The sequence below is a fragment of the Camelus ferus genome, chromosome 34 (genome assembly GCF_009834535.1).
Source record: "Camelus ferus isolate YT-003-E chromosome 34, BCGSAC_Cfer_1.0, whole genome shotgun sequence".
Lineage (NCBI taxonomy): Eukaryota > Metazoa > Chordata > Mammalia > Artiodactyla > Camelidae > Camelus > Camelus ferus.
Window position 1 is genome coordinate 3,392,099 of NC_045729.1, and position 14,363 is coordinate 3,406,461.

General features: G+C 35.2%; 1 protein-coding gene across 6 annotated transcripts in view; it reads right to left on the reverse strand.

Annotated features, from left to right (window-relative positions):
* CCDC91 (coiled-coil domain containing 91) overlaps positions 1–14,363 on the reverse strand; it is a 224,903-nt gene that overhangs the window by 166,982 nt on the left and 43,558 nt on the right. For 3 of the 6 annotated variants that reach the window (XM_032473295.1, XM_032473296.1, XM_032473292.1), the window contains exons 4-6: positions 6,678–6,838; positions 5,075–5,278; positions 4,000–4,104 (exon numbers count right to left, since the gene is read on the reverse strand). In XM_032473295.1, coding sequence (XP_032329186.1) covers positions 4,000–4,104; positions 5,075–5,278; positions 6,678–6,838 — 470 coding nt within the window. Of the gene's footprint in view, positions 1–3,999; positions 4,105–5,074; positions 5,279–6,677; positions 6,839–7,730; positions 7,820–14,363 lie in introns of all 6 variants that reach the window. The other 3 variants (XM_032473294.1, XM_014567177.2, XM_032473293.1) reach the window with 3 other exon arrangements.

The following is a 14,363-nucleotide window of genomic DNA, read 5'->3' on the forward strand; positions in this document are numbered from 1 at the left end:
GGTAGATTTCTTTACAAAAATGAAAATATATATTTATATATATTGATAATATACAATACTGTACTTATTACAATATTGTAAATTAAATTATAGTAATTAAAAATATATTTTGTTATAAATACTTATTAATAAATAAATATTTATTAAAAATACACTTCCAGAAAGTCTAACACATATACCATATATGCACAAACTTGGTAAGCATAAAGCAGACACAGGGACGTACAGATTATCTCACAGTTTGAGTTATCCATACTTTCATTTGCACCTCCTCTACCTTTAATTACTCTATGAGTTGGTTTCTTAAACTGTTTTCCTTAAAAAATTAATCAAAATACTTGCTTTAAATGAATGTGTTTTAAGACTGAAATCATTCTGCTGTAGCTACAATAAAGAATATTTAAAATTTAAACGGTTTCTTTTTCCTTCACCTCCAGGCTAAGACGAAGAAGATGCACTTCTATTTCTCTCAGTAAGTAGAGCTAAATGGCCTGGACGCTATTTAAAAACAAATGTAGTAAGACTGCAGAAGGTGATGAGTAAACAGACCACCTGGGGACTCGAGGACACAGTGGTAAATTCTGAGTGTTCTTTCAGCCTCATACATCCCAGTGTGGGTACTGTTCTGGCCAGCAACCAGGAAGTGCCAAAGGGCACAAATGAAAACAGCCACTGGAAAAGCTATCCCTCGCCAGCCAAAGGACCACAAAAGGGGCAACGCAGAGAACAGGTAACTTTTACATCTTAGATGCCTTAGGAGAGCAGAGCCCACGGGAAAAAATATGATCCCACCTCCACTCTATGAGCAATGGCCAAAGCGCTGAGCCCAGGCTTCTGCCCCGCCTAGCAGTGACAGATAAACTAAACGGCGCGCCAGCCTGTGAGTTCAATTTGGCTATCAGACCTCCTAATACACTTTTCTATCATTCACTTAGCTAAGGTGATAAAATACGCCTTAAGTTAGTCTACTCTTTTTTTTCCACAGAGTATAGAAAGGAGCAAGGTCCTTCTTGGTACTGAAGTAAAATCACCTAAAAACTATTTCCTTGGAAAGTACTGCTTCTTAGTAAGAGGAAGATACTTTTAAACTGAATATTAGTTTCGAAGACTCAAGTTGCTACTCTTAGATTATCACTATGAATAGTAAAAGCAGTGAGACCACAATGACAATGCCACCAGGCATTTATATTGGGTTTCACTGTAGGAAGCTCAGAGTGTCATATGTCAGGTGTTAGACTGTCTCTCAGGTATGTTAATGTTCCCATTAATGGACTGAGAAACTGAATTTGCAAAGGTATCTGTCTCACTAACTGGCCCAGAATAAGTCACTCAATGTAGAGAGAAGAAAACACGAAGTTCCAGCATTCAGCACTGCACCTTCTAATAAGCACCATGATTCCAAGCGCAGATTATAAATGTGGCTGTACATGGTGTGATTAGCCCTTGGGCAGCAGGGTACGCTATATCAGTGAATTCACCCATTCAACTCAAGAGTATTAAGTGAGCCCACGTTACTTGGCGAGTACTGCTCTAGGTACTGGAAAAGAAAGTTCCAAACCACATGGAGCTCACACTGGTGGGAGCAAAGCAAAACATAAATCAAAACAAAATAAAAGGTGCTATGAGGATAGGGGAAAAAGGCAAAGAAAGGGGTCTTGGGAATGCTAAGCATGGACACAGGTTCTTATCTTCTGCAGCACAGTCAAAGAAAGTGTCCACAGGAAGCCAGCATTTGAGTTTCTAACGGAAGTGAGGGTTCAGTGAGAGTTGTTAAAAAAGTATAATTTTTAAAAAGCTAAAATGTAACCCATATAAATATAAATAAAACCATGCCAAAAATCTATGCTACTCTTTATTAACAAATGAATCATTTATGTTAACACTGAATGAATCAGATGTTAAGACTGGTTCAAAGAGCATCTGAATAGGTATATGTGTAGAAAATTTAAATAGCAGTGTGCTACAGACATAGGAAACAGACTTCTAGTTACGGGGGTGGGGAGGGGATGGGGAGGGATAAATTGGGAGTTCGGGATTTGCAGATACTAACTACTGTATACAGAATAGATAAACAACAAGGTCATGCTAAATAGCACAAGGAACTATATTCAATATCTTGTAATAACCCATCTTGAAAAAGAATATATATACATATATGTATAATTGAATTACTATGCTGTATACCAGAAACTAACACAACATTCCAAACTGACTACACTGCAATTAAAAAATAAAAAGTAAATAAAATGTTTTAAAAATTAAATAATGGAGTGTAAGACTAAGAAAGAATTCTAGGTTAGAGATAAAATTGATGAATGTCCTATAGGGCAATAAACAGTATTCTTTGAAGTTCTAACAGACAGAAATCATTTGCATCCCTTCTGTAAAAAAAAAACTAATTAATTAACATGTAATGTCAATACAACTGAGACTTTTAATCAGTCATAAACAGTGAGTCAAAGTACTCCATTCTCCTAAATAATCCTTGAGTAGGTCTAGTAAATAATGTCTCCACTGGACACTGGAAGAACACACTGCTCATCCTTTTCCTTATTTTCAAGTTTTGCATTTTTTTAAACAAAGCCATGTAGAATATCTGTGGGAAGAGCATTCCAGTCAGAGAAACTGAACGAATCACAAGCCCCTCCACTCACCACTCCCACAGTCAAGGAACATCCTCCCCAACACAGACTCACACATTCCTCTGGACTTAATCATTAAGTGCAGTGTGAGTAAATAGCCCCAGGTGAACTGGAAAAGTTGGAGAAGATAGAAGATTTACACTGGAAGGAGAATAATAATTGAGGTTGGAAAATGATTTGATTTACATTTTTAAAAACACTACTCCACCTGCTGAAATAAAGAATCGTTAAGGGAAAAGAGCAAGGGCGGAAGCTAGAAAGACCACTTAGGAGACTGTTAAAATTATCTAGGTAAGTAAACGAGGAAACACACAGGTCATCCGATGTAAAAGTGCTATGGAGAGAAATGAAGCAGAGCCCGGGAAGGCAGGTAGGGAATGTCAGCACTGTCTGGAAAGGTCTCACTTGCACAGAGACCTGGATGATACAAAAAAAGTAAACCATGCAGAAAATTGAGGGAAGAGTATTCCAGAAACAGGGGTAAAGCCAAACGACTGAGAAGGAGCTGGATAAAAGACAGGGAGAAGGGATACAGGAAAATATAGGGCCTTGCAAACCATTTTAAGGACTTACTTGACTTTTAGTTTGGGTGAGATGAGAAGCCACTGAAGGTTTCAGAGCAGAGAAATGACATGAGCAGCTTTAAATGTTAAACAGATCACAGGGGCTGCCATGTGGAGAATGGTCTGTAAGTGGGCAATGACAGAAGTAAAAAGATTAGTTAGAATAGAAGATTCTTCAGTATTCCAAGTGAGAGAGAATGGCCTAGGGCAGGTGGATAGCACTGACCAGAATGATAAACAGTCGAAACTTGAATATTTTGAAGGTACAGCCAAACAGGTTTTGCTAAAGGAACAAATGTGGGGTGAGTACGAAAAAGAATAAATGTGGATTTTAGCTTTAGGAGTTGGAGAGAGAGAAATGCCACTTACTGGGATGGTGAAAGGCTGAAGAAGAAACAAGTTTATTAAAGAAATGTGAGGAGAAGAAGAGGAAATGTTGATTACAAACTCTATGAAAAAGGTTAAATATCTCAGTTTGGGGTTTGTATGATTCTAAATTCTTTTCAAATACAATCACAGTAAGAATTAGAATGCCCAATTTCCAGATTTTATCCATCAGAATCAGAATAATTTTCACCAGGATTGAGTCTCAAACAACTAACCTTCATAGTTTCTCACAGATTCATACTTTTCAAAATGGCATTTATCATTAATGTCATCCATGTTAGTCAATATTTTACATATTTAAACAAGTATCTGATCCTTCATTAAGTATTTACTGAGTACTTTTTGAAATTATAATACATACTCCATCAAAAGGCCTACATATTAAATTTTTAATCCACTGTGTTTACCTGAAGTTCTTTGTATCTATCTTGAAAAGAAATGGCCTCTTGCTCTTTTTCTTTAAGGAAATCTTTTTCTAAGACACTATGTTTTTCCATCAATGATTCCACATCCTGAAAGAAAAACCCAAGCATAAATTTTGTAATATTTAAAGGCATAAAATATACTCACTTTTTTTCAATGAACGTACTAGAAAATATTTGGTAAGGAAAGAATCTACAGGAAGCATGGGGTTTTTTTTTTAATATTTTATTTATTTATTATTATATTATTAAACTTTTTTGGTGGGTGAGGGGAGGTAATTAGGTTCATTTATTTCTAGAGGAGCTGCTGGGGATTGAACCCAGGACCTCATGCAAGCTAGGCATGTGCTCTATCACTGGAGCTATACCCTACCCCTGTAGGAATCATGGTTTTTAATGTTCAACAATATTATAGAATGTATGCTTCACTCCCATTCCCAGACCAATATCAAAGATTGAGGCAACACAGAAATTATTCATGCTAATAAATAAATAAAAGCATCTAAACTAATTGTAAACAACACTCACCTCTACATATACTTTCTATAAATCTGCTAAGGTCTTTCTATAGATACATTTGAAGGGAAGAGAAATGAGAATACACATAAATTATTCACTACAACAGCTGAACATCCAAGTACTCTGGCCAAATATCCCACGATGCCCGACTTCCCACAGGGACAAATGAATGCCACAAATCTTCTAATCTACATAAGAAATACAATACTACCTGCTTTTGAAGTAAGTAAAAATAAACCAGAAGGAAAGTATTCATTAGAGAAAAAAAATCCAAAGTATATGTTTAAGACTAGAAATTTCTATTTGACACAACACTGTAAAATGATTATAACTCAATAAAAAAAAGTAAAAAAAAAAAGACTAGAAATTTCTTATCAAAGACCATATTCTAAGAGGTAAACTCATATGACTGATTTAAACCTACAGCCCACGACTATTTAGTACTTTTCCACTGATGAGTTTTTAATCAGAGGTTGGGATTATATCGTATTTCCAGTATATGCAAGTCAAACATTTATTTTTTAAGCAAATGTAAATATACCTTTTTAATTCTCTGTTTTTCTTCTTCAGAAACTTTGAGTTTCATCTCCAGACTTGCAATTTTCTGCTGAAGCTGTATGTTTGATACGTTGGCTCCAGGATCCTCAGCATCACCCACAGGAGCAATTGTTCCATTACTTTTCTCATCAGTTAAACCCAGTGGAAAAAGTGAGATATCCAGATGAGTGTGTGTTGATTGCTGAATCTAAACCACATTAAAAACAAAAAATACACAAGAGGGGAAAGTTTACACTGTACCCAAAAAGAAAACATCCGAAGGGCACCAGAAACCACATTTGGAAATTAAGTTGTAGCAAAGGTTCCGAAATTATTTCACCCTTTAAGTAAATCAACAGAAGACCTCAAACTGTTATAACAACCTGATCTTTGTAATAGGAAACAAAATTTTCTCTAAATTTTAGAGTTTAAAGCATTTACTATTTTGTAAGCAAAGCACTAAAAACCTTAAAACTTCATTTATGCTTGAGAGTGTATAATTAAGTGTAAACACATCTCATACCCACCAGTTCTTGAATGTGCTCATACATTCAGAATTTGTTTATATTTTAAATTGTAAATCAGAATTTGAAGTTTACCAATAACCTTAATTGATCATCACTTTCTAGTAAAGATAACAGGTGACTTGAGATTGTATAGAGGACTTTGGAAATCTGGACGAATCCAGCATCTGGCACAAAGCCTGGACTAATAAACATTTGAATGAATAAACCCTATGGTATGTTTTTGTTTCTACTCTAAAAGTGAAATGAACACTCTAATACCTGAAAACATACAGTAAGTTTCCTTGAAAAGAGAAATAGTTTTTTGTAATCATTTTCCCTTTTGAAGTTCATTATGTGTTATGCAAAACTAAGTCAATTTTAATAAACGAGATGTCCAAACAGTATTTTGGTAACTTAAGTCTCCTTAAATACCTTGCAACTGTGCCACAAAACAAACATACTATTCAGGTTTTTGAATTCTAGATATTAACCTCAAAGTTAGAGTATCTATCTACAGTAAAAAAGGAAGGAAGGAGGAAGGAAGGAAGGAAGGAAGGAAGGAAGGAAGGAAGGAAGGAAGAGAAAGAAAGAAAGAAAGAAAGAAAGAAAGAAAGAAAGAAAGAAAGAAGAAAGAAAGAAAGAAAGAAAGAAGAAAGAAAGAAAGAAAGAAAGAAAGAAGAAAAGAAAGAAAGAGAAAGAAAGAAAGAAAGAAAGAAAGAAAGAAAGAACGAACAAAGAAAGAAAGAAAAAAGAAAGAAAGAGAAAGAGAAAAAGGAAGGAAGGAAGGAAGGAAGGAAGAAAGAAAGAAAGAAAGAGAGAGAGAGAGAAAGAAAGAAAGAAAGAAAGAAAGAAAGAAAGAAAGAAATAGAAAGAAAGAAAGAAGAAAGATAAGAAAGAAAGAAAGAAAGAAAGAAAGGAAGAAAGGGAGAAAGGAAGAAAGGAAGAAAAGGAAGGAAGGAAGGAAGAGGGAGGGAGAGAAGGAAGGAAGGAAGGGAAAGGAAGGAAAAGGAAGGAAGGAAGGAAGATCAGAAAAGCTTCATTTAAAGCAGTATGCACTTTTTTAAGTAGATAAACTTCCCATAAAAATATGCTTGTCTTTACCTGTGCTTTAGGAACCGTCTGACCAACAATGCTGTTGTCTGCATGTGTATTCTCTGGTGAGGAAATGATGGGCTCAGAAGAGAGGCAGCCAACAGAAGGAGAAGTGTGGTCATGGTCCAGTACAATTTCAGGAGAAGCTGGAGAAAGATGGACTCCAGCTACTAAAGGAAAACAAACAAGGCAAAAAAAAAAAAAAAAAGGATTATTAAAGAGCAAATAAAGAACAGGTTGAAGGGAAGAAAGAGAGTAGAGGGAGGGAGGGAAAGGAAAAAGGGGTAAGGAATGTAAAAGCAGTGAGGCAGAAACAGGATTCTATGACTATTTTTCAAGAACTGTTACTTGAAATCTAAAACTAGTGTTTTTAAATTTAACATGACATTTCCATGTGAGACCCAGGCAAACAAAAACAATTTAATAATGTCTTAGTCTTACATACAAACACATTTTCAACTCAGAGAAATTATTCAAATATATTATTTATCTATTCAGTTAGTTAAGAAAAAACACTAGCATGCCTACGAGTGACAGGCACTGCACACGGAGGGGACAGCCGTGAGGACAGGCATCCACGTACTCAATGCCTGTATGACCCAGGAAGCAAGTCAAATCATTCTTTTTATTTATCACAATAGAGGGAGCCAAGGGGAAGAACAATTCCTTTAATAGAACTAACCCGCTGTCTCTGTGTTAACTTCTTTTACAACAACAGATCTTTCATATTAAAATCAATTTTAGTTTGCTGAGTTGTTTCTACAGAAAAACAATGTTGAAATACAACTCTGTAATTAGTTTTACAACAAAACATTATCAGATTGAGATTAGGGTTCAAATACAAAGGTCATGGGAAACAAAAGCCAATTCCAAACATGAAATAAGACAAAAATACTGATGAGGGCAAAATAAATATTATATTGATATAACTTGATTTTCGAATGTTCTTTCTAAACATTCAAATATTTATTTGTACTATGTGTCTTGAAGTCTAAGAAGAGTAACTAAATCATTTTTAACAGTAATTCATTTATACATTTTGACTTTCTAAATTGTAAAGACCTTTATTCCACTTTGGCATCAGTGGCAACGGCAGCGAAGCTCTACCATAAATTCTGGAAGGCAGCTCACAATGGAAATTGCATTTTTCCCTGAAGAAAGACATTTATAACGTCATTAGGTATTAAAAACTTAAAAAACGCATCCATTTTTAATTGGTACCCTATAGGATCATTTAATTATCTTTTATACACTTTTATTGTGTAGCAATATTGTGTTTTTCAAATACTACGTGCCATACTGGATAAGGTATTCTAGTTTCTCTCACAAGCATTTCACTATTCTAACTAAAATATAGAAAACTGGAATTTCAACTCACATTTGTACTTGATATATCTTTTTCAGGAATTATTCTTCTAATCTTCACTCTTTTATATGCTAACAGATTTCCCTAAAATGTCAAAATATTCTAGCTGCTAATTCTGAGTTACAATTATAACATAAATACTACTAATTAATTGTTAAAGAAATGAAAATAAGTACTACAGTATATTAAAAAGGAAAACAGCCTTGTGATTAAGAGCGTACACTCTGAGATCATATTGCTAAAGCAAGTATACAACAACTGGCAAATTTACTGAACTTCCCTCAGTTTCCTCATCCGTAAAACTGGCATAGAATTGCTGATGAGTTTTTTATTCTTTTTTTATTCTGATGAGGTTTTAATTGACTAAAATACATAAAGCTTTTAGAACTGCACTAAAATTATTTTCATTACTATTTCAAAGACTGTTAAAAGTTATTGGACAAGTATGTTTATTTCTGGGCAAAAAGGGTATGTGTAACTATGATTCTGAGTTCAAGAAATTCTTTTAAAAAGTCATTCTGATCCAATACTTGAACATTTTCACATCTCTTTATGTCATTCATACTCATAGCCATAATCTAAGACAAGATGTCATGTTGTCATGAGTTCAACTCTCATTCTGTAGCATGAAGTGTTACATATCATATTAGGGAAAGAAGACGGGGAAGAGGGTGAAGTAAAAGGAAGGGAAAGAGGGAGAAAGGAAAGAAAAGGGATAAATACATCACTCCACTAGATCCATCATTTATGATATTAATTTTCCTTTCAGCTATTAAATCAAATGAACCCTTCCTATTTTATCTTTCTTTAGTTCTTCAGAGCACATACTAATGACTCTCCCTTTTCCTTGGCACCTGTGAACTACCATATCCTAGCTTCCCCGTGACATTGTTTTTTTTTCTTCTTTCTCTGGTTTCCTTTTTAGACTCTTCTCCATTGAATCTTAATTTCATTATTTCCTATATCCTCTGACCTTCTCAATGTTCACATTATTCTTACCACTATCAGAATCCATTATTTAAATTATCACCTAAATTCATATCTCTAGCACAAATCCCTCTGCAGACCTCCAGATCCATACACTCACCTAACTATCAGACAGTTCCATTTAGCCATCTAGTTGGTACATCAAACTCACCCATCCTCTTACATAAACCTGCTTTGCTTCATGTTTTCCATCTTAGTCAACAGCATCTCAATGAACTATCTGCCCAAGCCAGAAATGACACCACCAAGTTCCAGCTTCACTCCAGTCACACTGTGCTTCGTACTGTTCCCTGATTATGCCATACGGTCCAATACTTCTGTGACGTCACAATACTCCTGCCCAAGTAAAAGCCATAGCTGTGGAATCAGGAACGGATCCAAATTTGAACAATAACAACTTACTTGTTATGCAGCCTTGGGCAAATTTCACAAATCCCTCTGAGCCAGTTTCCTTTTCTCAAAATGGGGAAATAACTGTGTACCTCAAAACAATGCTATACAGTTTAAATTAGATAATGTATATATACCACTTAGCTGTACCAGAGAGGTACCTGGCAAACATTCAGAAAACGAAAGTTGTCACTGAAATGATCATTTGTCAATATTTAAAACAAGCTTTTCCAGGAATATTTCACCTACTCCATTACCCACACAACCACAATAAAATTTTAATTTCCCACTGTCAAGATGTTTCAGAATTTCGAAGAAATAATAATAATTAAAATTGTATATATCTATGGGATACATTTGAAACAGTATTTAGGAAAAAATCTAGAGCCTTAATATTTCAATCAATTAAAAATAGAATTAAATTTCTAGCTCATAAACTAAAATAGGAAAAACAAAGACAATGCAGATGTCAAAGTAGATTAAGAAAAAAAAAGTAGATCTAATGAATCAAAATCCTGAATTTCTAAGAAAATTAAATAAAACAGTAGTTAACTTTTTCCCTTTTTTAGTTTTATTACATAGAATTATTACAGTTTGACTGCACATACACATTATATTTCATGTAAATACATATATATAATAAACTGCATTTTTTTTAGTTTACATATATGTACTGATCATTGTTTCTAAGAATAGATTAGAGCTTTAGCTTTTTAATCTTATATAGTTATCAAAGGAATAAAGCCAACCACAAAATAAGAATCAACAGAATGCGGTAATCCAATCATAAAGGACAGTCAGATGTGTTTACACATATTCAAGAAATCAATCATCTAAGTTAGAAATAAAAGTAGTTTACTTGTGTCCTTTTGTTTTAGATTCCACATATAAGTGATAGCATATGGTATTTTTCTTTCTCTTTCTGGCCCACTTCACTCAGAATGATGATCTCCAGGTCCATCCATGTTGCTGCATATGGCATTATTTTATTCTTTTTTTATGGCTGAGTAGTATCCCGTTGTATAAATATACCACAACTTCTTTATCCAGTCATCTGTTGAGGGACATCTGAGTTGTTTCCATGTCTTAGCTGTTGTAAACAGTGCTGCTATGAACACTGGGGTGCATGTGTGTTTTTGAATTTTATTTTTCTCCGGGTATGTGCCCAGGAGTGGGATTGCTGGATCACATTGTAAGTCTATTTTCAGTTTTTTAAGGAACCTCATGGAGGGTTTTTTTAACTGCAATGAGTTTATGTGACATATTCAAGAGAATATCCTAGTAACGGGCATAACCTTTACTACCCAATGTGGAGGTTAAAACAAAATATTCAGGAGAATATCATAATAGGTCAAAATTACAATCTCCAAAACTATAGTCAAATAATATATTTTATACTTTGATATTCAAGAATCAACAAAAATGAAAAAACCCCAAACACTTCTAACTTTCAAGTCAAATTCCACAAGCAGCCAACACTCGCTAAGTACTCCCTATGGCCTAGTCCTCTGGGTACCACTTAGAGAAAAGGGGTAAGGGAGCAACAGTGGGGAAAAACTGCTGAAGTCATCTAGAAAAGACATGATGGTGGTTTTGACTAGGGTAGTCACTAGGGAAGTAGAGGGAAGTGAGAAGATTCCCCAGTTTAGTTAAACTTAGAGCCTGCATGTTTGCTAACGGATGGGCTGTGCATCAGAGAACCACAAGGAGGCGACAGGAACAGAGAAGGATCAGAAGATTCAAGAATCTCAAGAAATGATGGCACTCTCCAAATAGGACACTCCAGAAACGTTGTGTCTACGGAAGATAACAGCACAGAGATCTGGAGACTTTATTAGAGAAGATCAAATACCAAACCTTAAAAAAAATGGGAAGAAGTGCTTCAAAACTCAACCTGAGTGAACACAAAATGCACACATTAGAAACAGTGTTCACGGAGACACCAGTCCAGAGACGTCAAGTGTGAGAAGGGCAGACCAGTCACAGCCTCTGATTATGCTGGTCCTATTGTCCTGTCAGTGTCATGTTCCTGGGCTGCCTCAACCCTCAGAATGGCCACCTGAGCATTCCCACAGTGAAAGAATTTATTGTTTCCAGCTACAACTAGGCCTAAAGCCCAGAACAAGAATCTCGAGGCTAAAGGAGGAGAGAGACGTACGCAGTCCAGTTAGCTTCAGGCCTGGCCTTGTCCTCTGACCTCTGTACCACAGAATTCAAGTCCGAGATTTTTCCTGGTCTCTTACTGCACCATCCATCCACAGTTCCCTTATCTGAAGTCTACTCCCCGCGCCCCACCCCATGCCATCCTGAGTGAAAAGGATGACGACTTCTGCCCTTTGGCAGATTCAGACATGGGGCTCACTCTGGACCAGTCCTAAACCTAGCTCTCTGTCCAAAGCAAGGAACCCTCATGAAGGACAAGAGTTCCAGGAGTCCAAAGGGAGGTAACACTCCAGGCTTCAGATTCTAGCACTGAGGTCTCGATAACAGGACAGTTTGTCAATTGAGACCTCTCACTGATTCTTACAGATCCTGTGAGGACAGTATATATGTTTATGAGATTCTCATGTTGTTATGTGTAGCTGTAGTTTGTTAGTGTTCCAAGTGTATATAATGTTCTATTATATAAATATACCTCCCAAATGTTAAACTTTCTACTTTTGGTTGACATTTGGGTTGGTTCTAGTTTGAGCTGTTATAAACAACGGTGCAATAAACATTACTTAACACGTTAAAAAAAAAAACCAGTGTGACAACTAAAGAGCATTCGCCCACAAAGATTTTATTTTCAATGTACTCATAAAATTACCATCACCTTCAATGTCATCAACATGTTCTTTTGTGTGGCCCTGTAAATATAAAATTTGACATTATATAGAGTTAGAGAACACGTGTGCCCTAAGTTTATATTAGTAAAATTCAAAAATGAACTATTTGTTCATTTTAATTAATCTTTCCATTAAGTCACAGGAGCAATATAAATTATGACCTAAATTAAAGTAGCTTCACTGAAAATTCACTGCAGGGCTGCTGTAACAGCAAAAACTGGGCATAAAATCACTGGTTACACGATTGAAGGTACATCCATGCAAAGAGTACTATGCAATCACTGCAAGGAATCTGGGAGATCTAGACGTGCCCCTGCAGCAACATCTCCTGTTGTGGGGAGAAGCAAGAGGTGTTAGTACGTATAGACAGTACGCTGTCATCTGCGTAAGAGGAGGAGGGCACATTCACATTGTTTATATGCCTGGAAGATGCCTGGAGGGTTCCAAAAGAAAACGTCAACACATTGTATCAGGGGAGTGGGACTAGAGGACTAGGATGAGAAAGATATTCTCACTGCATACCTGTAATATTATTTCCCTTTTCTTTCATGGCTTTTGTACTGCATATGTGTATGTCTGCCTGTCTGTCAAAAACAATCAAAAGTGTATTTTCTGAATTCAAAGGAACATAAGCCAGGAGAGCTATTTAGAAATTTATATATTGGTTTAAGAAGACTAGACAATAACTCCTACTGTCACTGAGCCAGACAGAGCCCAAGGCTTTTGTTTTTGTTATTGTTTTCTGGCTAACTCAGCATTGTGATGACAGAGTCAGAGCACTACCTTTGTCTTATAGAAAAAAAGACTCACTGCCAAGCCTTCAATATGAGAAAATCTCTACAAAACTCTATTTTAAAATTGTTTTTTCACATGTATTCTCTAATATTCCAAAAACCAAACCACTGTTTTTTCTAATGAACAAGTTCAGAATCAGATAAAAGAGATTAAGATTGTATCATAAAACACCAGAAAAACCAGTTTAAGCAGTAATTGGTAATAAGTAAAACACACAGAAAAGGACCAAGTTTCTCTTCAATATTATAGTTCTTCACATTAACAATGGTCTTCCATGTTTACAGCTATGTTTTTAGATTAAATGTAATTTATTAGATCAGCACTGCGTCAGCTGGACCACGCAGTTAGAACCAGGTACCCTGACTCACCTGGTGGGAGCTACTCATGTTACAGACACTGGAATCAGAAAAAGAAATTAAAAATAAATTTGGAACTCAAAACCTGGAAGAATACTTAAGATACTGTCTAGTCTTTTAATTTATAAATTAAATAATTAAGTTTCAGAGAAGTTACACAGCTGAAGGTGAAGTCAGAACTCCTCATTCTACAGTCAGAGATATTTGACTCTAAACCACATTACAAACCTAATCTTCAAAGTCTTAACAAAAATCACTAATATATTGCCTATTATATGCATTAATGAAGGTAGGAATTGCCATAAATTACTGAAAATCCACATAAAGACTAATACTTCCAGGTACAGTAATATCTCACAGCTTTATAAAAGCTGCCATCTTAGTTATTATGTATAAAAACTGGCTCCAGAAAAAATAAACGTGAGTTAAAAATCTAGGAGATTAAAAAAGATAGATATATAATATATATACATATATATATATAATGTAATATATATATATATATACACACATATAAAAGAAGTAACAAAAAGAAGCTATCTGGCAATATTTCATTCAAATACCCAGTGTAAAGATATTACAAAATTATTACACTATAATGGAAACTCATGTCCGGGCAAAAAAAAGTACAACGTGGATACAAAGTAGAAGGGACAAAATGTTTTCCAACATTACCTACACTGCCTATTATAATGCAGTATGTGACTATGTAATAAAACACCTTCAAATTTTACCTCAAATATAGGTCAGACCAATGAATTCAGTTAATGTTTACTATCACTACGTGCAAACCACAGACTAAACTGAAGAAAAATATCACATTTTTTTCTCAAACAAAAATGTGTGGACTCAGGTTCTGAGCTCGTATAGATGTGTAACACAGATTCTACTGGAAAAACAGGGTTAGCAAGGAGCGTAATGGGATATTAACCAAATGACCGATTTGTTGTCCTAGGTTTTCCTGGCCAGGAGA